Genomic DNA, 21,802 nt, shown 5'->3' on the forward strand with positions numbered 1-21,802 from the left:
GACTTCCAGGTCGCTGCCCTGCAAATGTCCAGAATTGGCACCCCAGCGAATAGTGCCGCCGATGTGGACACAGCTCTTGTGGAATGAGCTCGGACTTTGGAGTGTAACGGTTGTCCGGCTTTGTCATGGCAAAAAGCAATTGCAGAGGATATCCATCTTGAAATGCTTTGTTTGGAAAGTGGCATGCCTTTTCTTGGTCTGCTGAAGGCGATGAAAAGCTGATTCGTTTTCCTGAAATGCTTTGTTTTGTCCAGGTAAAATTTAAGACATCTCTTTAGGTCCAAAGAGTGAAGGGATCGTTCAGCTGCAGTACTAGGATTTGGGAAGAATGATCGGAGGATTAGTGGTTCATTTAAGTGGAAGTCCGAAGGGACCTTAAGAATGAAGCGAGGATTCGTCCTTAAAATCACTCTGTCTTCCCTGAACTGCATGAAGGGATCTTGAATGCAAAGAGCTTGTAGCTCGCTGACCCGTCTTGCTGAGGTCAGAGCTAAAAGTAGGGCTGTTTTCCATGAAATTTATTTGATATCAGCCCTATGGGTGGGCTCAAACGGATGTTTCATTAATTGGTTGAGTACCACATTAAGGTGCCATGTTGGTGGAATTCTGCGTGGCCGAGGAAAGGATCTGTAGAGCCCTTTAAGGAATTGCTTAACTAATCTGTGGGACCAGAGAGATGGTCCTTTTGAAGTTCTTGTGAAGCGGGAGATGGCTGCCAGATGAACTCTGATGGAGGCATGGGCAAGTCCCGATTGTGCCAAGTGTAATAAATATGGAAGGAGCTGCTCCGGAGTGATCTGAAAGGGATGGAGATCGTTGTCCATACACCAAACGCAAAAGCGTTTCCATTTTAAGGAATAAGTTTTGTTTGTGTTGTCTGCTCTTGCCTTTGCTAGGACATTCTTGCACTCCTGCGGAATGTTTAGTTGGTAGAACTCTCGGTACTCAGGAGCCATGCCGATAATCTGAGAGATTTCAGATTTGGGTGGAGTACTTGGCCTTTGGACATCGTGAGTAGGGATGGATGCTGGCCCAGATGAATTGAGGGTTGGACCGAGAGGCGACGAAGGTCCGTGAACCAGTGCTGTCTGGGCCAGAACGGGGCAATGAGAATCAGTGTGCAGTGCTCCGTTTTCATTTTCCGAATGACTCTTAACAGGGGAAATGGCGGAAATGCGTACGCAAACACGTTGCACCATGCGATGGAAAATGCATTTCCTAGTGACAGCGATTGGGGATGCCAGCTTGCGAAGTTGTGGCATTTGGCGTTCTCCCTGGTGGCAAAGAGATCGATCTGCGGTCTCCCCCATTTCGAGAAAATGTTGTTTAGAACAGTTTGGATGATTTCCCATTCGTGGGACAGAGACCTATGTCTGCTCAGAGCATCCGCTATGACGTTGTCCTTGTCTGGGACATACTCTGCTGTTAGCTTGATATTGTGTAGTACTAGCCAGTTCCAAATTGTTTGCAATTCGCGAGATAGTGTCAGCGAACATGTCCCTCCCTGCTTGTTCAAGTACTGCATTGTTGTTGTGTTGTCTGTTCTTACAAGCACTGCTGAGCCTTTGATGCGCGGGAGGAAAGCCTGGAGAGATAGGAAAACTGCCCTCAGTTCTAGGAGGTTGATGTGGAGTTTCCTCTCTTGGTCTGTCCAGTTGCCACTGATTTGCAATTCTTGAAGGACTGCTCCCCATCCTTCTAGAGAGGCGTCTGTAGTTATGACATGTGGAGTTGGAGGCAGCAGGAACATTAGTCCTTGTGATAGGTTTGTGGATGTCTTCCACCAGTGTAAGGCCTTGGTGATTTGTGGAGTAATCACGATGTGATCCTCGAAAGAGTCTGTACACTGAGTCCACTGCCTGGTCAGGGCCTCTTGGAGGAAGCGCATTCTTAGACGACAGTGAGGAATGAGTAGTATACACGAGGACATCATCCCTAGGAGGGACTTGAAAGTACGGACTCGGATGGTGTTCTTTGAAGTCACTGCGGTGGCCATAGTAATTCTTTTGTGTTTCCTTTCCTGCGATGGGAATGCTGTTGAAGATGTCGTATGTAGAGTTGCCCCTAGAAAAGTTATAACTCTGGAGGGCTGTAAGGTTGATTTCTCTTGATTGAGTGTCAGGCCCAGTTGTTTGAAAATATTGAGACAGGCGTTGGAAGACATTTGTGCGCTTGCCATCGATGGTGCTTTCACCAGCCAGTCGTCCAGGTAGGGGAAAACCTGGTGTCCCTGCTGACGTAGGAAAGCTGACTCTGGAGAGAGGCACTTTGTAAAAACGCGAGGTGCCGATTTGAGGCCGAATGGGAGGACACAGAATTGGTAGTGCTGCCCTGCTACAGCGAATCTTAGGAATTTTTTGTGGCGCCTGTGTATTGGGATGTGGTAATATGAGTCTTGCAGGTCCAAAGACGTCATAAAGTCTCCTTCCTCTAGAGATCCTAAGATTTCCTGAAGGGTCACCATCCGAAACGATTGGCTCTTCAAGAATGAATTGAGTGCCCTGAGATCTAGTATGGGCCTCCATTTCTTCCTTTTCTGTTGTATTAGAAAGAAGCGGGAATAAAACCCCTTCCCTTTTCGAGCTGATGGGACTCGCTCTATTGCTCCTTTCTTCAACATTGATGACATTTCTTGAAGGAGTAATCGCAGGTGGCTGCGTTGAATCTTGCAAGGAGTTATCTGGGGGATTGAACTGAATTCCAATGAGTGTCCGTATTGGATTAATTGTAGCACCCACCGATCCGTTGTTCTTGATTTCCAATTGTGGAGGAACTGTGTGAGTTTGCCTCCAATTTTGAAAGAATGAGATGGCGGAGGGACTGGCTGTTGGAAACCGTCATTGGCGTCCGCCTGCTTGTTTCCTCTGGTTTCTTCCTCTGAAGTTAGATTTCCCATAGGAGGTCTGGCGACCTTGCTGCTGTTGCTGTTGTTGGTATTGTGATCGGCCTTGATTAAAGGAGTATGAGGATTTTCCTTGGTACGACCCTCTGTAAGAGGGCTGACCTCTACCCTTGTTCCCTCGAAAGGACTGATTTTTGAACTGTAACGTGCCTAGAGCTCGTGCTGTGTCTATCTTTTTTGATTGCCTGTAGGGCCTCGTCTATTTTCTCACCGAATAGATGCTGTCCGTCATAGGGCATGTCTTAAACTTTAGTTTGGACTTCTTGGCGGAAGGATGTTGCTTTGAGCCACCCTTGTCTCCGTAAGACTGCTGCACCTGCCAGTTGTCTGAAGCCTGTCATTGAGACATCTACAGCGCAATCGATCTCTGATGCTGACGTTTGTCCTTCCTTTAGGAGGGATTGGACTTCCTCCTTTGAGTCTTCAGGTATTTGTCAGGTATGGGACAATGTCTTCCCATAATTGCCTGTTGTATCTCCCTATTAGGGCAATGGCGTTAGCTATTTTGATAGTCATGGCTGACGTGGTTGAAAAACGTTTGCCTATGCTGTCTAATTTTCTGCCCTCCTTGTCTGGTGGTGCTGACAGTAGAGAGGACGGATTTCTTGAATTCTTTTGAGCCGCTTGGGTGACTACAGAATCTGGTTTGGGATGCGCATTAAGGCAGGTAGCTGCTGTTGTTGGTGCCTTATATTTTTTATCCAGTCTGGGTACCACTATAGCGACTGATGCTGGAGTTTGCATCAATTGCTGGCCTTGTTCCCATATGTGATCAATTATGGGAATTGATCTGGCTGTCTTTGATCGGATCTTTAAAATCATATAGGAAACAGTCTGTTTCCTGTGATTCTATAGTCATGTGGAACCTCGTGGCTGCTCTTTCCACCACGTTGTGGAATCCGCCAATGTCCACTGGCGGGGATTCCGAAGTATGAGGTTCAGGTGTGGCCAGAGAATGAGCGATATAATCCTCATCATCTGTTATTGGACAGGTCATCCCGTACCTCCCCTTCTTCTGGTTCCTCGCCCTCGTCGTCTGAGGACTGAACATTATAAACCGTTTCTCTCTCCTGAGTGAGATCCAGAGGTGGTGGTCTTGTCTTTGGAGATGGTTGCGGTTTGGATGATGCTGCTGGTGATTCTGGAAATCGTTTTTTGTAGTCGGATCAAAAATTGAAGATCTGAGACAAGAGATACTGTAAGGCAACCCATAGGAGTGACCTGTTTTTGCTTGTGTATGTACAGTCTCCTCCGTAAAAACGACATCATCTCCATCTTCATCTGTGCTCTGGCACTTTAAAATAAGATCTGAAGGACTAGTAGCTTGCTCATACTGGTCATCTTCTGATTCATCATCCTGTAGGAGACAAGATGGGAGTTATTTTTGTACCCTGCTTGGGGACGTTAGATCTGGCGTAATCGGATTTTTATCCTTCCTCTTTGGCGGAATTAAATCAGATTTTTTCCATGGCGTTGGCGATTCAAGTGTCGACAGACGATGCCTTAGTCGTTGACACCGTAGTCGTCGATGTGGCGACATAGGCTGTTTTTCTTGAAGAAAGAGTCGACGAACTAGTCGTCGATGAGTGAGGTGGCTTTCTGAAGGTGGGAACCTCCTTTTCAGACGTGACTGATTGTACCTCAGAAGACTTTGTGGTAGTCTTTTTAGGAGGAACGTCTGCAGGGTTAGGGGAAGCACCCCTTGGCCTCTTCAGGGATAGTTCTGATGAAACTGAAGCCATTTCTCCTTCCTCTGAAGACAGTGCATCATCTCTGTTTTTGAGTCTGTTCAACCAGAGGAGCAGTCTTCCTTCCCTGTCTTTAAGTGTCTTTGTAGAAAATGTTCTACAAACTCTACATTCTTTTGCAGAATGATCAGGTTAAAGACAGTAGAGGCAAGTCTCATGCCCGTCATCGACGTGCAGTCTCTTCTTACCACAGGATGAACAGGCTCTGAAAAGCTCTTCTGCTGATCAGCCATTGTTGTTTGAAGAAGAAAATATCCAACTTCTGTGAGGAAAAGAGATAAATCTTGGAAACCTAGTTCAAGTTCAGGCATTTGTAAAGCGCACTACTCACCCAGAGGGTCTCAAGGCGCTATGGGAAGGGGTTCGTTATTTGTCGAAGAGCCAGGTTTTGAGTTCTTTTCTGAAAGAGATGTGGTTCTGAGTAAGGCGGAGGTAGGTGGAGAGTGAGTTCCAGGTCTTGGCAGCCAGGAAGGAGAAGGATCTGCCACCCATGGTGGATTTCCGGATGCGCGGGACTGGGGCGAGGGCATGATTGGACGATCTAAGTTGGCGGGTGGGTTTGTAGAAGGACAGTCGAGTGTTGAGGCATTCGGGACCTAGATTGTAGAGGGCCTTGTTTGCGTGGGTGAGAAGGCGGAAAGTAATTCTTTTGTTAACGGGGAGCCAGTGGAGGTATTTTAGATGTTCGGTGATGTGATCTTGGCTTGGGATGTCTAATATGAGCCTCGCTGACGCGTTTTGGATGCGCTGGAGTTTTTTCTGTAATTTTGCTGTGATTCCGGCGTAAAGTGTGTTGCCATAATCCAGTCGACTCGTGACCAGTGCGTGAGTGACAGTCTTTCTTGTCTCGAGGGGGATCCAGGTGATCAGGTGGATACTCCCTAGCACAACGTGCGGTAGAAAATCTGAGAGACTGAGGCTCCTGGCAGGAAGGTTCTAGAGGGAGGTGGTAGCCGATTGGCTACCTTCTAGCGTTTGGTCCTTTTTACAAAAGGACATAGATAGGCTACTAAAGCAAGGCCCGTAGGTCTACTTTTCTCTATGTATGTCTATAGGACATTACTTTTCTATTTACCGGGACTCCCATCTCGACGACGGGGAATGATTCAGGCATGTAAAAGACACCCATAATAATGGATAACTAAGAGATAAGCTTGTAAAGGTCTCTTGCAGTGTTCCAAAACAAAGACAGAGACTTTAATGAAAAGACATGTGAGCGAATGAGTCACACAAACTGAGTGACAACTTGCACAGACCAACGACAACCTGCAAAGTAAATTTCACTGTAAAACCCTGCAAAGTAAATTTCAATGTAAAAGCCACTGAAGTGCTGCCAAACGGTCATTTGAGCATAGAATAAAACATACAAACAATTCTTCTGTGCGCCAGACAAAGAATCCAAACAAACAAGGAATAGCACAGTAGCAGATAGAGGGAGAATGACCATTATGAGAAACCAAGAGTCTTTAAAACATGCTTGATCAAGTAATTTCCAAACTAAAAATAGACCAAAGGCAACGCAATAAAAATATACCTCATGTGGAAACAAATGTATGCGTAGACAACGTCAACGCGTGTCTCGAAAGTTATCTGTGGTGCGGCCAAGAGTGTCCATGTTCTGAAGCAGTCTGTGGCAGGAGTCATGTTCCCAGAGAATTGTCCAATAAGATGAACAGAGCTGAGTGAAGACAAGAGAAGATGGTGGCACGCAGGGACGGCCGCGCCGGGTGGCTAACGGCAAAGACGTGCAGCCCAACGTTGCACAGCAGCAAACTGATACGAAAGGAAAACATCATAGAGGATCCCTGGATGGAAGGAAGCAAGAAGGAGGTAGGTGGGCGCAAGCTACCTTAGACACGGGCAAAAGCGCGAGCAATGCTTGCCACGTGCCAAGTTGAATTTTGAATTTGAAGATGGCAGTTAAAGTCAGGTCTCAAAGTAGACTATAAATTAATGACAAAATATAACTCACCTTTCCACATGTGAATTACGCTGTGTGATACAAACTTGCACAACCTTGAAACTTCACTCTCCCAGACACCGCCAGTAAAGAGCACGATAAACCAGATCGTTATGTATAGTTTCTCACACGAGCCCAGGCATAAACGTCAAACATTAACTTGAATTCATTGGAAAACTGTAGGGACTGCAAATGCAGATGTAGTTCTCACAGTGCAGCATCCAGACAATAGGAAGACGTAAATGAACTTGCAGAAAAGCAGGGTTGTTGAAAACAAATACCTCACTCCACAGAGGAGGCAGACACATGCAGCTTGAGATACTGTAGACTGGAACAAACCACTCCGCACAAAAGGCAGTCCAATTACCTTGGTTGCAGAGAGTCCTTGCATGTTGAAAAGCAGTGGAAGCCACAGGAACTAGCTTTTGAGATGCTGTAGGAACAGCAGGCAGACTTGAACTGCGTAGAGACTGGAACTGGCACTTTTGCGTAGAGGGCGACCGATGGGAGGTCCCTGGTGGGGCTGGTGTGCCAGTAGTTGAATAAGTGCAGCTGTAGACAGAGGAATTGTTTTAGCTTGAGAGTAGGTACTCTGATACTCCAGACTTGAAATTTGGAAGCCTTATTAGGTAGCACACAGATTCTTGGAGGTCCTCGTCGCCACAAAAATGTAGTATTCACTCCAGGCTGGTTGAGATCTTTCAAGAGTATTTATTGTAGATCAATAGTACATCAGTAATACAGCCCCACCAGGAGCAGCCAGCAAGGCGCTCAGCCTTTCTCCAACTGTGGGTTTCATACACCAACATTCCAAGTTACATCATCCTTACAGGGTTCCACTGGTGGAGAGATGGATGATACAAACTACAACAGAGCTAAGATATGACACTAACTAATAGTAAAGTGCGGTGGCGGTTCCTCCGCTAAGGCGGCGGAACATCGCTTCGCAGCAGTGAAGTAAAGGAAACAAAGTTATAATAACTTAGACGTTATCATTTTATTTTTCCTTCTGCTGCAGCTTATGCATTGTATGCTTTTTGGCACTACAGTGTCAAATCTTGCTTGACTGATCACAAGACCAATGTTGTAGATCCCCTTCTGGTTGCTGAAGGACACTGCTTTTGTCTTCCCATGTATGTCCCTGGGTTTCTTGTGGGCACAGTGCCTACCGTAAACTGTTTTTCTTATGTTAGATGTGGGAGGAAAAGATGATTTTCATAGTACACTTCCCCCCCCCCCCCCAACCCCTAGTCCTTACAGCCCAAGTTGAAAGTTGCGGTTGTCTTTCGCCATCTTGGATTTGCCCCGATATATGGAATTTTGGGTCTGGTTGCATTAAGGCAAACAAGAACTACTGAAAAAGTGGGCAGGGCTGGCCCCAGATAATTTTACCATTGCAGAGAGGAGGCCCCAGTCGGGAAAGCAAACAGATTGAGATCTTCTAAACACAGCACAATTGTAAATTTTATAGTTGTGAAAATGACAGTCCGATATCTCACAGATTCGCATCAGAGTTAGAAGACTGATAAAGCAAAATCAAGTGTATAAGCCTGGTGGAGAGTACACCGAAGACACATTCTGTTAAAAGCTTCAGAATAAGAATCTATTGAGTCCTCTCTAACAGCAACACCACCCACCAGAGCAGTACACAGTCAGTGTTTTTATTAAGCTTAAACGTTATGTTTAAACTGACATTTTCACCCAACTATAACATCACTTTAACTTTTGGTTTTTCAATCAATTTGACATTTTTTTTTAAATGCCAAGTAAGATATTACCACACCTAACTATAAAGTCACTAACTTTTGTTTTTCTAGGGCTTTAATGTAAAAAAAAAAAAAAAAAGAAAGTAAGACTATTACCATATAAAGCCAACACCCCGTTGAGCACAGTGAGCATGGGTTGGCTGCAGAGCGAGACCTGGCTTTCAGGGGGCCAGGGTGTCCCCTACCCTTGCCACCTTATACCTTTTTTTTTTCCGGACACAGGGACTAAGACCAGTGTTCAGAATACGTGGCTGTAAAAGTTCTCTTCATGCTGCGACCAGCAAATCAGAGCGCGAGCTCCTACAGGAGTTAGTGGGGGCCTTTTGCTGCTGGAAGAGGGAGGCAGACCATTGGGGGGGGCTAGGGGGGGAGCCCTTTCAGCCAATCAGAGCTCTCCATTTGAAGTTGTGGGATTAGGGAACTCATGAACTTTCTGCGAAACCAAACACCAGATATACAAAGCTTGTGAACCTTCATTTCTCAACAACTACTGAACTGATTGGCAGAAACCTACATCTTACTCAAGAAAGCATATTTTTTGTGATTTGGTGCAAAATTTGGTATAGTTACATTACGCAGTTTTGCGCTGTATCGCTGTTAAATTGTCCCATGGTAAACTGCATTAGGACATTGCATGTGATAACCCTTTTTTCTCAGCCACCACTTGACAACTCACCCCGAAACTTTTCAGGAAGGAGCTAAGGTGGATGCACTTTTTTGTTGTTGAAAGTTTTGTAAGGATTCAGCAAACTGTGCCAAAGCAGCTCACCAGTGAAGCCCTGTGCATTCTTCAATTTAGCAGTTTCAGGAGAATACACGTTTCATATTTTCATGAACACTGCCAGTGCACAGGTCAACCCTCCTAGCTCAAGCTTCTGATGACTTGAAAAGGAGGAGAGGGCTGATGGATGATCCAGCTATAGAGTTGTTTCAAAATGAAACAGTGTAGCTGCATTTCTGGATTGCGCATTTCTGCACCATCCTCTTTATTTAGGAGACATGCTGTGAATGTCTCGGGCAGTACAGTATATCTGCTAAAATGTGGCTGTTAGGGTGCACATCAGTGCATCCCTTAAGCCAATGTGAAGAAACACCAAGAAGAAGGGGCAGGATCCCTGGCACTGTCTCAGCTCCTTATGGGGTTGTGCTTCCAGCCCTATGAAGAAGGTGGGAGAGGGGGATTGAGGTGGCTCTTTCCCTTTTCAAATCGGCCCATCTGCCTCCTCATTGGGAATCATGGCTTGCTGGTTCCAACGCTCACCACAGGAAGCCTGCTCTGCTGCTGCCATTTAGTCTCCGAGTTGCCAAGTAAGCAGGGTAAGTAAAAAAAAAAAAGTTATTTCTATATGCATATATTTGCGAGTGATTGGGATTGAGTGAAAGTGTGTGGAGCGAAAAGGAGCGAGAGTCTGAGTTTGAGTGTGTATAAATAAGTGAAACTCAGTATGAGGGAGTGAGTGACTGTATATGAGTAACTGGACATTGTGAAAGGGAGTCTAAGTGTGTCAGGAGTGTAGCTATCAATGGTGCAGCAGATGCAATTGAACCAGGGTCCAGTGAGTATGAATGTTTTAGCAAGTGAGAATGAGAATCGGTGAGTAACAGTACGTTTGAGTAACAGTGAGTGGGAAAGCGCATGAGTGAGAAGAAGCAAATGAGAATGATTTAGAGTGAGTGGAAAGAGCAACCTTCCGAAAACAGATAGACGTGGATTACAGTCCCCATATATTAGATTATTCTCTCATCCTCTGAAGAAATTGCTTCCTAGGCTCTGATCCTGTATGTTTTGACTATTGTTGCTTCCGCATAGCGCCAAGATGCTCCTTTGAGAGTTGTAGTGCGCTCTACAAGTACCCAGTTCATTCATTCAAAAATGTGAGAGGAAGCGAGTAGGAGTGAGGCAAAAACGTTTTTACATGGGGTGAACTCCTGGCTGGTATTACGCCCCACCACTTTCAAAGATCACCAGCAGTAACTATCACTTTATATTAGATTATAACATTTTAAAAATTACAAAAAACAGAAATAAGTAAAGGTCAGAATAGCAAAGTCCCATTCTTCAATCAGTAATGTCGAAGAGGATTAACTACAAATATGCTTTCTGAGTAGAAGCCTAAACTGAAACATCTGCCACTCTACAGTTGAGGACTTTACAGGCATGTCGCAGTAAATGGTCTTAAGATAAATACCTAAATGACCACCTCCTGGAAGATTAATCTGAAGCTACAGTTGATGTTCATTCTATAAATTAACAGATTCTTCTTTCAATGCAACACATTTAATTCAATACTATATGTAGCAATTAATGATAAGACTTATCAGAACTATACATTTTAGACCACAGATTGCTTGCGACGGAAGCAATGGTTTTACTGAACTAGAATGTCAGATTCAGGTCATCGTAAAAAATGCAGCAATAAATCAAATTACCCTGGATACTCTCCTAAGTTTGGCTCCAGCAAGTGCAGCAGCTAGTCCTGTTAAGGGACGATTTTCTTCTGATGATCCAGCGAATATTCCAGAAGGGAGGGGGGGTGCAGGAGGTGGTGGTGGCGGGGCTGGCGGAGGTGCCTGGCCAGGAGGGGGAGGAGGGGGGGGTCCAGGTGGAGGTGGAGGCCCAGAGGGAGGGAGTGGTGGAGGGGGTGGTGGTGGGGGACCTTGTGGTGGTGGGGGTTCTGCTGTAGGGGTAAAGCATGGGCCAGTAGGAAGAGGTGGAGGTGGTGGGGGAGGTGGTGGTGCAGGTGGTCCTTGGGTAACACCTAAAAATAAAAAGTAAAAAAAATTATAAGAAACGTATGGGCTTGGTGTTTTTTCTTATAGTTTTACAGTCTACATGCTATTCAAATCACAGCTTACTTAATATTAACAGTGGAATGCCTAGCTAATGACAGGAATAGGACAGGTACATGTGGGAATGTGAGGCCAAAGTATCCAATGTTTAAACATCAGCCAAAACCTTGATGGTTCTAGTAGTCTTACTCAGACTGATTGAGATAGTGCAGAAGGGAAGGAACAGTGACATTTCTAGAGTCAACGGAGGTTTAGGTCAAGGAAGAGTTATGAAATTATTGAATACCTCGAAGTATGCACACACATTCATCTTCTTAATTCCGCCAGTAAGCTAGCTCCCATTTTCAGCTTATCAGGGACACTGAAATATGAGATGCAGTTCATTTCCTTTGCCTCAAACTCTGATTCACCTCATAGGCCAGCCAGGTGACCCATGGTGGAATGTAGGCTGTGGTTCCAAAAAGACAGGACTCCGCTATAGATTGTTTTGGAGGGGCCCGACCATTACAAAATCACACCTACATGTGTGCATGGATAATCCCCCAGAAGAACACAGAGTTTGTACTCAACCAATGAGGTGACTCCAGCAGAGGGCATGAAACACATAGTGATGTATTTGTAAGAAAAGAAGTGTCTGGCAGCAAAATACACAGAGGTTGCAGAAGACCAAATACACAAGGAGAGATTAGCATGTGTGGTGCAAGAAACCAGTAAATTGATCCCAGCCAGAGAAAAAAAAATAAACTTAGCAGTGTGTGATGTGGCTTATGCAGCTCAGGCTATCCAACTTATTTTGCTTTGAAAAAGCGTACAGCTAGGAAATAAACTTGATTGGTATACCATATTTAAGGTACAGAAAAAGCAATTACATCAAAAGCATTTCTTAGCTAATGAAACAGATGAATTGTGACTGACTACATGCTCCAAAGGGGATATGGAAGATCTCGCTTGTAATGTCAACTTCACACAAACAAGTATGAAGAACAATAATAGGTATACAGAAGAGGTCAAAGGGTGAATGCTCTGGCAATCAATAGCAGAGTATCTGTCAATTGTGATTATAAGGATCTTGATAGGAATTAATCATTAAATGTCCTTTACGCTGATATTTAAGAGAAGCAATCAGGTAAAATGAATCTTAAGAATTAGACTTCCAAGATCAGGTAGAAGGATGAGGATTGCTGTGAACCTGATGCTTTTCAGTTGCAATTCTTCAAAAAGGAATGCAACCACCCTTGCAAGGTCTGTGCATTTTTTCTTGCGGGCAGGATTACTTTTAAAAGGGAGAGGAAACCAGACACTTGTATAGCTTTGTAAGGAGAGAAAGGTAAGGCTAAATGAAGAACAGTACAAAACTTCCTGCAACATTTCGCCAATTAGCGTCTTAGCGGTGGAAGGAGTTGTGTAACAAACCAGGCCGGGCCTTTGAGACTGGTGTCCCTTGCTCCTCTCCCTTTCTATTACATGACCCGGCCTTGGGGGATGGTACCCCCTGGGCTGTAAAAATGTGGCTTGCAATGGAGGGGTGGGGAGGGGTGGTGGGAGGTGCGGGGGGGAGCTTAAGTGCGTCCTCCCTCAAATGTATTTGCCACTGGGACCAGGCCACTTCTGTGTTTCTTTTTTTTTTTAAAGGTTTTTTGGGGCTGGGTAGAGTCAGAGTCCCAAGATGGCTGCCAACACTTCCTGGTTGAAGTGTTGGCTGCCAATCAGTTCTCACCATGAGATCTGTGCAGAGGTTCCACCCAGATATCTATATTTCTATTTTCCTTAACTCAAACTACTGAACGTATTTACACCAAATAACAAAAAGATCTTCCTGGACCAAGATCCAGCTTTCTGCCAAGTTTGGTGTAATTGGGTTCCACAGTTCGGGCTGCAGTTGTGTCTAATATCCCTATGGGAAATTGCATGAGGAAAATGTGTTATAGGAACCCACCTCCCTTTTTTTCTCTGGCCCACATCACAAATCACCCTGACATTTTTAAAGCCAGAACCTGAAATGACCAATATATCCCTTTCATTTAATGGAAATTCGTCAAACGGTGGTCATGTGAACAAGGCTCCTCGGAGCCGAAACGTCATGCGGCTAACTTGCACTCAATAAAGAAAATTGCACCTTAATCCGGTCCGTGTCTGCGTGTTCTGTGGCGTGGCGGATTCCTGGCTTACGGAAGAAAAACGCTGTTCTTTGGAGATACATATATATATATATATACATATATATATATACATACACACACATACATACACACATACATACACACACAAACACGCATATTTAGGTATTTTAATGAAGTGCTTTGGGATTGTGTGTAGGCGGGACTATTCAGTGCTGATTAATCAACTGAGAGCCTCGGGAAGAGAGCAGCGTGAGTGCCGAAAAGTGTGAGCCATGCTAAATGGAGGACAGGAGACAAAGGATCAACTATGCACAGATGTGATTTAACAGCTATGAGAATGGCGATTTAGCCACAAACACCTATTGGCATCACATTCCCACGCATTAGGGATAAAATGGTTAATTTAGGCATTCCATAAAAAAATGTGGTTGGTTGTGATGATGGTCATGTATATAAATGATAAGAAACAGTATGACAGTACTGAAAAGAAAATACAAAAAATATGGAAACTAGAAAGGCTCTGACAAAGATTGTTTTAGCTAAGCATATCTTGAAATACTTATTGTGCTTATGCACTAAAGTATACATTGCAACATCCCATTTCAAACATCTACTAAACATTTAAAATATCACATTTCCTAATTTATAGTATAAAAGATTCAGCATCTTAAAACAATAGACTGATATTAGTAATAAAATTGTTTTTCAGAAATGAAACACTGGTCAAAGTACTGTTCAATACAAAATAGTATTCAAGCCAATCTCAAATCTACTGCTCCTCATTAAAATGATCTTTCAAAGTCGCCGATATCAGAAAAACAAAGTAGGCAAACAAGGAAAATGAAGAACAGTTTTAAAAAGCAAGCAAGAACAGGAACAGGAACGTACTCCATACGCTGAAATAACTTGAAATGCGTGGTTCTAAGTAACCTAGTGTTTTTGAAGCTGGCCAAGTTGCAGGCATGGCAGTATTATAAAGGACAGAAAAGCAAGTACTGCTTCTTTGCTAATAGTGTTACATTTCCCATTCTCGCCCTCCCTGAGTAGGATACAATGCTAACCAAGAGAGTGGGAAGGGATTCCTGAATCGCTACCATTTCCAAATCCAGGTGGCTGGAATGTAAAAGGGTAGGACAAGGGTTGGTCTCTCTTGTACTGCGGCTTTGTGACTGTTGCTCCCTCTTTGCAGCACGGAGTGCAACAAACCCAATCAACATAAGGAGTCTTTCCTTATTGCTTTGCGAAAAGCTGGAAAAACTGAGGGGGTGGCTAGGGCAACAGTATTCCAACCACAAAAATGGCAATACCTGGATGACTATTCAATCTGGCAAGAAGTCAGCTCAACAGAAATCTTTGGATCGCCTACAATGTAACACAAACCTTTGTCTATTAAACTGCCACCAAAATAGGTTATATTCTAAACCAGGGAATGCGCTCCTAATGATCAACGTCAAAATGTTATAGAACTGACTGAATAAGGATTCAATGGCTCTGGAAAGCAAATGCTCTCTAACTGACAAGTTTACATTGAGTTGCGGTGTCAATTCATCCAGCCTCATGTTCCTGCATTTAAGCTAATAAAGCCATTAGCAATAACAATGAACTATTTCTTGGTGAGTTCAAGTAGACACTTGATATTCAGTTGATGTATGTAACCTTTATTATTCCATGTGACATCATAGTGTTACCACACATCACAGAGTAGAGGTAATTGGAGTTTGGTACGGCCAATGCTTGCAGAGATTTTTGTGTAGTCTGCATACTGGTGCATTTTATCTCCATGGTTGGTCAGATGTATAGCCCAATAGGGCCTCAGGTTGATGAAAGTGGAAAGGCACATCATCTTGAACGCCACAGCCTCGCATAACCATAAAATCATTTATATGAGGTTCAAAGCAAACCCGTAATATAGCCATGTTGTACAGCAATGTGCCCGATGTTCAGCAAGGCTAAATGTTTGTTGTGTAGAGGGGTATTGTGTGGCGGAGAGCAGAGCTGCATTCAGAATAGTGGCGTAGAGTGGCATTGAGTAGAGTAGTACAGTTGTGGGTGTAATAAACTAATGTGTCAAAAGAGATGGCAGATCGGGTTATAGCAACATAAATAAGAAGCCATATGCCGAGGTTTACAGTAGTGGAAATGCACATTGCATGTCCAGGAATAACCCTGAAACTTTTTTTTTTTTAACCACTTGGACGCTAAGGGAATTCAGCTCCTTTCATGTGATTTCCATTGAAATGAATGGGCAGTGCATGACAAGTTACCCTTGTCATTAGCATCCAAGTGGTTAAACTGAAAATTGTGTGTTCTAAGACGAGAAAGAACGTATATAGTTGGTCCGTGCTCCAGGGAGAAGCTAACACTGGAAGGGAGGGGAACCAAAGCAAAGCGGTGAGATGTCAAGGACCTGGCTGTACATGACATCTCACCGCTTTGTTCCTTGGTCAATTTGTCACTTACATCTGGCGAAGTTCCACTGAAGTGGAAGCGAGCCATGGTTCGTCCTATCCTGAAGAAACCAAGCCTGGATGGGAGCAAGCCGGAGAGCTATCGGCCTATTTCACTCTTGCCGTGGCCAGCTAAGGTGATGGAGGCACACGTAAATGCTGTTCTCTCGGAACATCTCCGTCGAGCTGATATACTCGACGCTACGCAGAATGGGTTTAGGGCAGGTCATAGCACGGAGACGGCTCTGCTTTATATGGTGGAGCACCTTCGCTCCGTGCTTGACGCGGGACAAACGGCAGCGCTGGTGCTATTAGATCTAAGCGCTGCCTTTGACACCGTCTCGCACCCTATCCTTCTGCTGCGTTTAGAGGAGGCTGGTGTTACCGGCACTGCTCTCGAGTGGTTCCGGTCGTTCTTAACCAACCGGGCCTTTAGCGTGACCGTCCCGCCGTATCAGTCCAAATTCCATCCGTTGAACCTGGGCGTCCCCCAAGGCTCCTCGCTGAGTCCTACGCTGTTTAATCTTTACGTAAGGCCGCTAGCTGAGGTTGTCAAACAATGGGGTATGACCATGGTGTCATATGCCGATGACACCCAGCTAGCGGTCACGATCAGCGGGGATGCTGAAGTCGACGCTCCCAGGTTTCAACAAGGACTGAGGGCGGTCGCCAGCTGGATGACGTGTAATTGTCTCCAGCTAAACGCTAGTAAGACCGAGGTCATGGTATTTGGGAGACAGCCGGAACTGTGGGGAGAGAGATGGTGGCCGGAGGAGTTGGGTTCTGCTCCCATCCCAGTCGCCGAGCTTAAGAACCTCGGGGTCTGGCTGGACCCTTCCCTTACGTTTGCATGCCACACTAAACGCACGGCTGCATGTTGCTTCGGCATCTTACGTGGGCTCCTTCCTGTGCTAAAGTTCTTCGATGCCCCCACTCGGCAACTCATGATCCAAGCTACCGTCATCTCCAGGCTGGATTATGCGAGTTCCCTGCTGGCCGGGCTAAACGTAGCTGAGATCGGGCGCCTGCAAAGGATCCAGAACGCCGCAGCGAGAGCGGTGGTATGCCTCCCAAGATTCTGTCCTACCTCCAGCACCATACGTGCGCTGCACTGGCTTCCGGTGGCTCAGCGGATTCAGTTTAAGGTCCTCTGCGTCGCCTATAAGATCTTGAAGGGGTCCCCGGCAACGATCCTTACGACCCCTCATGGCCAATTACATCCCAGCACGACCCTTGAGATCGGCAGACCTCGAATTGGCCGTGGTGCCGCGTTTTAAGCGAAGCAGGGCCGGTGGACGCTCATTCCGAGTGCGGGCCGCTGCTTTGTGGAACTCCTTACCCCCGGCAATTCGCGCTATGAGCGATTTGCTTTCTTTTCGTCGCGCTTTGAAAACGTTTTTATTTCCTTAGTTATTTTCTTGTGTTGTTTTATCTAGTTGTGTTGTGTAGCTGCCTTGTCGGGCGCCAGGACGCTCCTTAGCTGGAGCATCTGTGCGCCAAATAAAAACCACATAACATAACATAACATAACTCTACAGGAGTTAAGCAATCAAATGATTGCAAATGAGAATTACGATGAATACTACTAATGGTAGGATATTGTCAGACTAAGCCCACTGAACTGTTAGCAATAGGTCTTGCAGCACAGCGCATCAGCTGTGTAGGCGAGACCGAAACAGGAAGTAAAAGGATTACTGCTGCTTTGATAGGAGACTCTTCAGAATCATGAAACGTCTTTTATTCATATTTCCCAATAAAGAACTGATAATTGAGCGCCTTTACACTCTGAGGGTCAGACGTACCACATGAGAAAAAGGCATGATTTTCAAAACTAGCCAAAACATCCTAAAACTTTGGGAAAGGGTGCTACAGGGAATAATAACTGTACTTCCCTTATGTAAAAAGAGAAACGGGAAAAAATAGAAACACTACTGTGAACGCTGTATGGTGCCAAAGTATTTCACTGTACGAAATCGTCACTTGCTTGATTCAGAGGAGCGACTGCATAAATTTCTGGTGCTAAGTGTCAAGCCTTTGTTAATCCATTTCTGTATAGTGTATACAGTCAAACTATATTGGTTCAGTGGGCAGTTCATTTGGATTCTTCCAAGAAACTTCATGAAAGAAACTTGGAAAAGGAGTGAATATTGCTGAAAGCACTTCATTATACTGAATTATAATTTTGGAGAATGCATCTCTAAAGTAGAGGTCGACTGTTACATTTCATATTTTTAGCATAGGGCAAGACTATAGTGTGTATATGGACAGGAACTTCACTCAAACTTATGAAAGCAGGCTGGTCATCTGGGATTGTTCACGAGGAAATAAGACGCTAAAGTAGTTTTTATGAAGGATAGCACAGATACATCCATGGGATCGCAGCTTCCCATCTATCACTTTTCTCACTATCTATTTCGGTTTAAAGGCGGTCAGGGTTCTCAGTCCTTTTTGGTACAAAGGAGGCCTATACAGGAGCGATTACATCTAAAAGAGGAATGGTGAATCACGGCCAAGGGCAAAAGACGAAAAATTATCAAATGAAACCCTAGATGGCAGATGAACCAAGTCTGCATGTTTTATGTAAACTACCAAGTAGCTAAAGACAATTTCTCACAACTTGGAGTAAACAAGATGAAAACTCACCAGCTATTATCAGTCTCAGACACTCAAAAGGTGTTGGGAAGAATGCTTGCAAATAGTCTAAATCACACAAAGCACTCTGGGTAGCATCCCACCTGTCGTGTTTCACCCATTGTGGACAGAGGGGCACCTTATGCAAATAAGGACCCATTCCTGCGAACAGTCTCCATTGTGAATTGTCAGTCAAGGCACCCTCCAGGAGGGAACACAAGCAAACAGCTAATGATTAAGGCCTAATTAGTAGTAAAAAACACAGACTACCAGAGCAAGAACACTGTTGGCACAGAGTGTATCTAGCAAGGCATGGAAAAGACTCTAAAGCGGCAGTGCCCCGTGTTATGTTATGTTACAGATGATTTGTAGCGCGCACAAATACTCTGGAGTGTCCTGGTGTAGAGGCAGACTATGGCCCAGAGAGTAAAGATTAATTAGATGGGTTGGTTGAAAAGGTGCGTTTTAAGTAATTTCTTAAAAATGCGGAAGTCCTTTGTGTGCTGCAGCTTGTCAGGAAGATGGTTCCATAAAATGGATACTTTTACCGAAAGAGACTGGCCCCCCCAGCCTAGTGCCGCCGAAACTGTAGGTACCGAGAACAGAAGTCAGTCCACATTTTCAGAACAGCGACATTCCATATATGTTATTGGTAGTCAACTTTTTTTCTTCAAAATCTGTCTCGGACCTTCCTTGAATACCCCACGCCTTGGTCACCCAAAGAGCTTGAAAACATCCATCAACTGGTAATTCACTTACTGGTGCCTACGAGCAGTCAGCTGCTAATGGTGAAACTAACTCAAGGCAAGATCTAAAGAACTGGGGGCATTAGATCCCTTGTCTGAATCATATAATAATGAATGTAGTCCAGTTTCTCAACCCCCTTGATAAAGCAAGATTTTTTTCCGAACTACCACCATCAGGTGCTTTAACGGAATATCTTTGGCATTGTGATTGGTCTTTGCTATTTTATATCATGCCTTAAAAGACTCAGAGGGTTAAAAAGAGGTGCAGAAAAAACCGTTTGGGGTTTAATACTAAAATTCTAAAAAAATGATTTTTTAAGACAAAGATGGCATAGAGCTTGCAGACGTTTGTTTAAACATGATTAATCCCATTTCCAGTCTTAAATCGAGTCAATGATCTACAAAACATGACGTAGGTAAAATGGCCCCAAATCTCAATGTTTAATCTGGAAAAAATATCCATGGTCATTTTCGATGTATGTGACTAAGCTTATTTAAAACATATATTTTAAAATTCTACACACAATACAGACATAGAAATACGTTATGTATTGTTTCAATGCATGTACAGTATACTCGAAAAATCAAGTGATTTATGCTAAGCAGTAGGTCAATGATGAATTTTTATCAGGCATTTCAAGTTTTTCAAGTAACCAGAGCGCATTCCCCCAATTAGTTTATTAGTAGCAGGAACAGAAAACCTTACCCTGGTGGGTTGGAGGCTGATTCAGCTGAGAGGCTGTCTGCAAGACTGGCTCAGAAGCAGAGAAGTCTCCCAGGGAAGAGTTTAGAAAGTTCTCAGAGGCAGGGGTAGCTGCAGAGGGAGAAGGGAAAACACTAGGGAGGGATGAGGGTGTTGACGCAACTGGGGTGGTCGGAGATGGAGGGGTAGCTTGAGACCCAGAAAATGAGTAAGGAGGAAAAGGTGGCAATGGGGGTGGAGGTGGTGGTGGGGGAGCTGGTGCTGAGGTAGAAGATGAAAGTGGAGGATAAGATATAAAGTCATGTAATCCATTCGGTGCAGTGGGAGACTGGGCCATTTGTGATAGCTTGCTGGACACAGAAATTGGCAAGACCGGTCTTGGACCTGTGGCTTTGCCTGGAGGACTACTAATCATGACAGGAGGAGATGGAGGAAGAGGTGCAAAATTCTGAGCGGACCAGGCAATAGGCTTTATTGGAGGAGGTGGCGGTGGGACCGTATTTACAGGAGAAGAAGGCTGGGAAGTTTTGGTGATAGGACGAGGAACAGTTGCATAATGGGGAAGAACGGGATGAAAGGCTGAGCCCAAAGATGTTGCAAAACGTGATGCAGAATGCCTCAAAGGTGGTGTTGGAGGAGTAGAACTAGGTGTAGCAGAGGTTACTGAGGTATAATCTGGCGTGGAATCTGTACAGAGATTTGATACTGGTGTTGCAATGGCTTTAGCGTATGATGGAGGAGGCACTGATGGAGGCTGGCAACTGGCGTAGTCAGGAAGTGATGCACTATACAATGAGTTGTCGAAAGTTGGAACTGGATAGAAGATGAAATGCAGCGACACACAGGATAAAAAAGGAGAAGAGAAAGAGAAAAGGGAGCTAATGAAGCAACAAAACCAGCATTCCAATAAAATGTATAAATGAAGGCTATTAGTACCAAAGGATTAGGTTGAAATAAAAATTTAGTCCGGAAACTTATAAATAAGCATTCGATTGGCAAAATAATGGAGAATACGTTACTTACCATTACTTTTCCCAACTAACACTTCTCCGTTGGATCACAAGCTACACTACCAGCAGCAGGATACAAACTCTTAAAAGGATTTCGAAAAGAAGTATCACCAGGGGAGTTGGAAGTGCACTATCAGAACAATAGGATGGGTGACTACCACCAAAAAGCACCCACAGACCAAACAGTTTTTAAAGAAGTGCAAAATAGGTAGAGAAATAAAGGCACTACAACCACCCAAGTAGTCCTCAGATTTGAAATCACAGGAGAGGGTGATTCGGTAATGAAAGATGAAATTCCTAAAGGGTTGCTTAACTGATAAAATTCTAGACCACCTTCTGTTGCAAATAGTGTGGCCTGAAGGCATGCTCAGAGCAGTGCCACTGAAAGGCTAGATTGAGCTTGCAGAAAATGTGTCACTGTGTCTCCTCTTAAGGCTCCACATCAATCCTTGAATCTCCAACTCCACACTCAACTATTTCTCAGTGTCCCTTTCCGGCCCTTTGTCCTAAACACAAACTTGTAGTTAGGTTTTGAGGCCCTCTGTAACACGCATCATACTATACATTTAATATAACAAGCATTTGCAATGCAATAGGTCTCGCATTAGGAAAGTTTAAGCTATTGGTATTGTAAATGAAATTTTTTATTTATGTGTTGGTTTTGAAAATAGCGAATTTAATAGCGTGTCATTTACAATGCCAATAGTTATAACTTTCGCAAATGTGACACCTATAGCATTTGTAATGCAATATGTGTTGTATTTACGTGACTTAGATGTATTGATATTACAAATAACAATGGCTTTTATATACTTAAATAAAAGTATTGTAATTTATAATGGCAATAGCTTAAACTTTTGTAAATAAATTTTGTGAAGATTATGTTCTTTGATTTCCGTCACAATAAAATACACTGAACAGAAGTGAAATAATAACTTTTTTATTTTACATTTGTAATAAAGCTTGAAACATTGAGAGA

The 21,802-nt window shown here is 44.1% G+C and overlaps 1 protein-coding gene across 6 annotated transcripts in view; it reads right to left on the bottom strand.

Moving 5' to 3' along the window:
* Positions 1 to 21,802, bottom strand: part of ENAH (ENAH actin regulator) — a 799,370-nt gene that overhangs the window by 177,399 nt on the left and 600,169 nt on the right. For 4 of the 6 annotated variants that reach the window (XM_086926157.1, XM_086926158.1, XM_086926156.1 and 1 more), the window contains 2 exons: positions 19,817 to 20,626; positions 10,807 to 11,135 (listed from right to left, as the gene is read on the bottom strand). In XM_086926157.1, the coding sequence (XP_086782283.1) occupies positions 10,807 to 11,135; positions 19,817 to 20,626 (1,139 nt within the window). The remainder of the gene's footprint in view (positions 1 to 10,806; positions 11,136 to 19,816; positions 20,627 to 21,802) is intronic. The other 2 variants (XM_086926161.1, XM_086926160.1) reach the window with 1 other exon arrangement.

This window comes from Lissotriton vulgaris, chromosome 6, assembly GCF_964263255.1.
Source record: "Lissotriton vulgaris chromosome 6, aLisVul1.2, whole genome shotgun sequence".
Taxonomy (NCBI): domain Eukaryota; kingdom Metazoa; phylum Chordata; class Amphibia; order Caudata; family Salamandridae; genus Lissotriton; species Lissotriton vulgaris.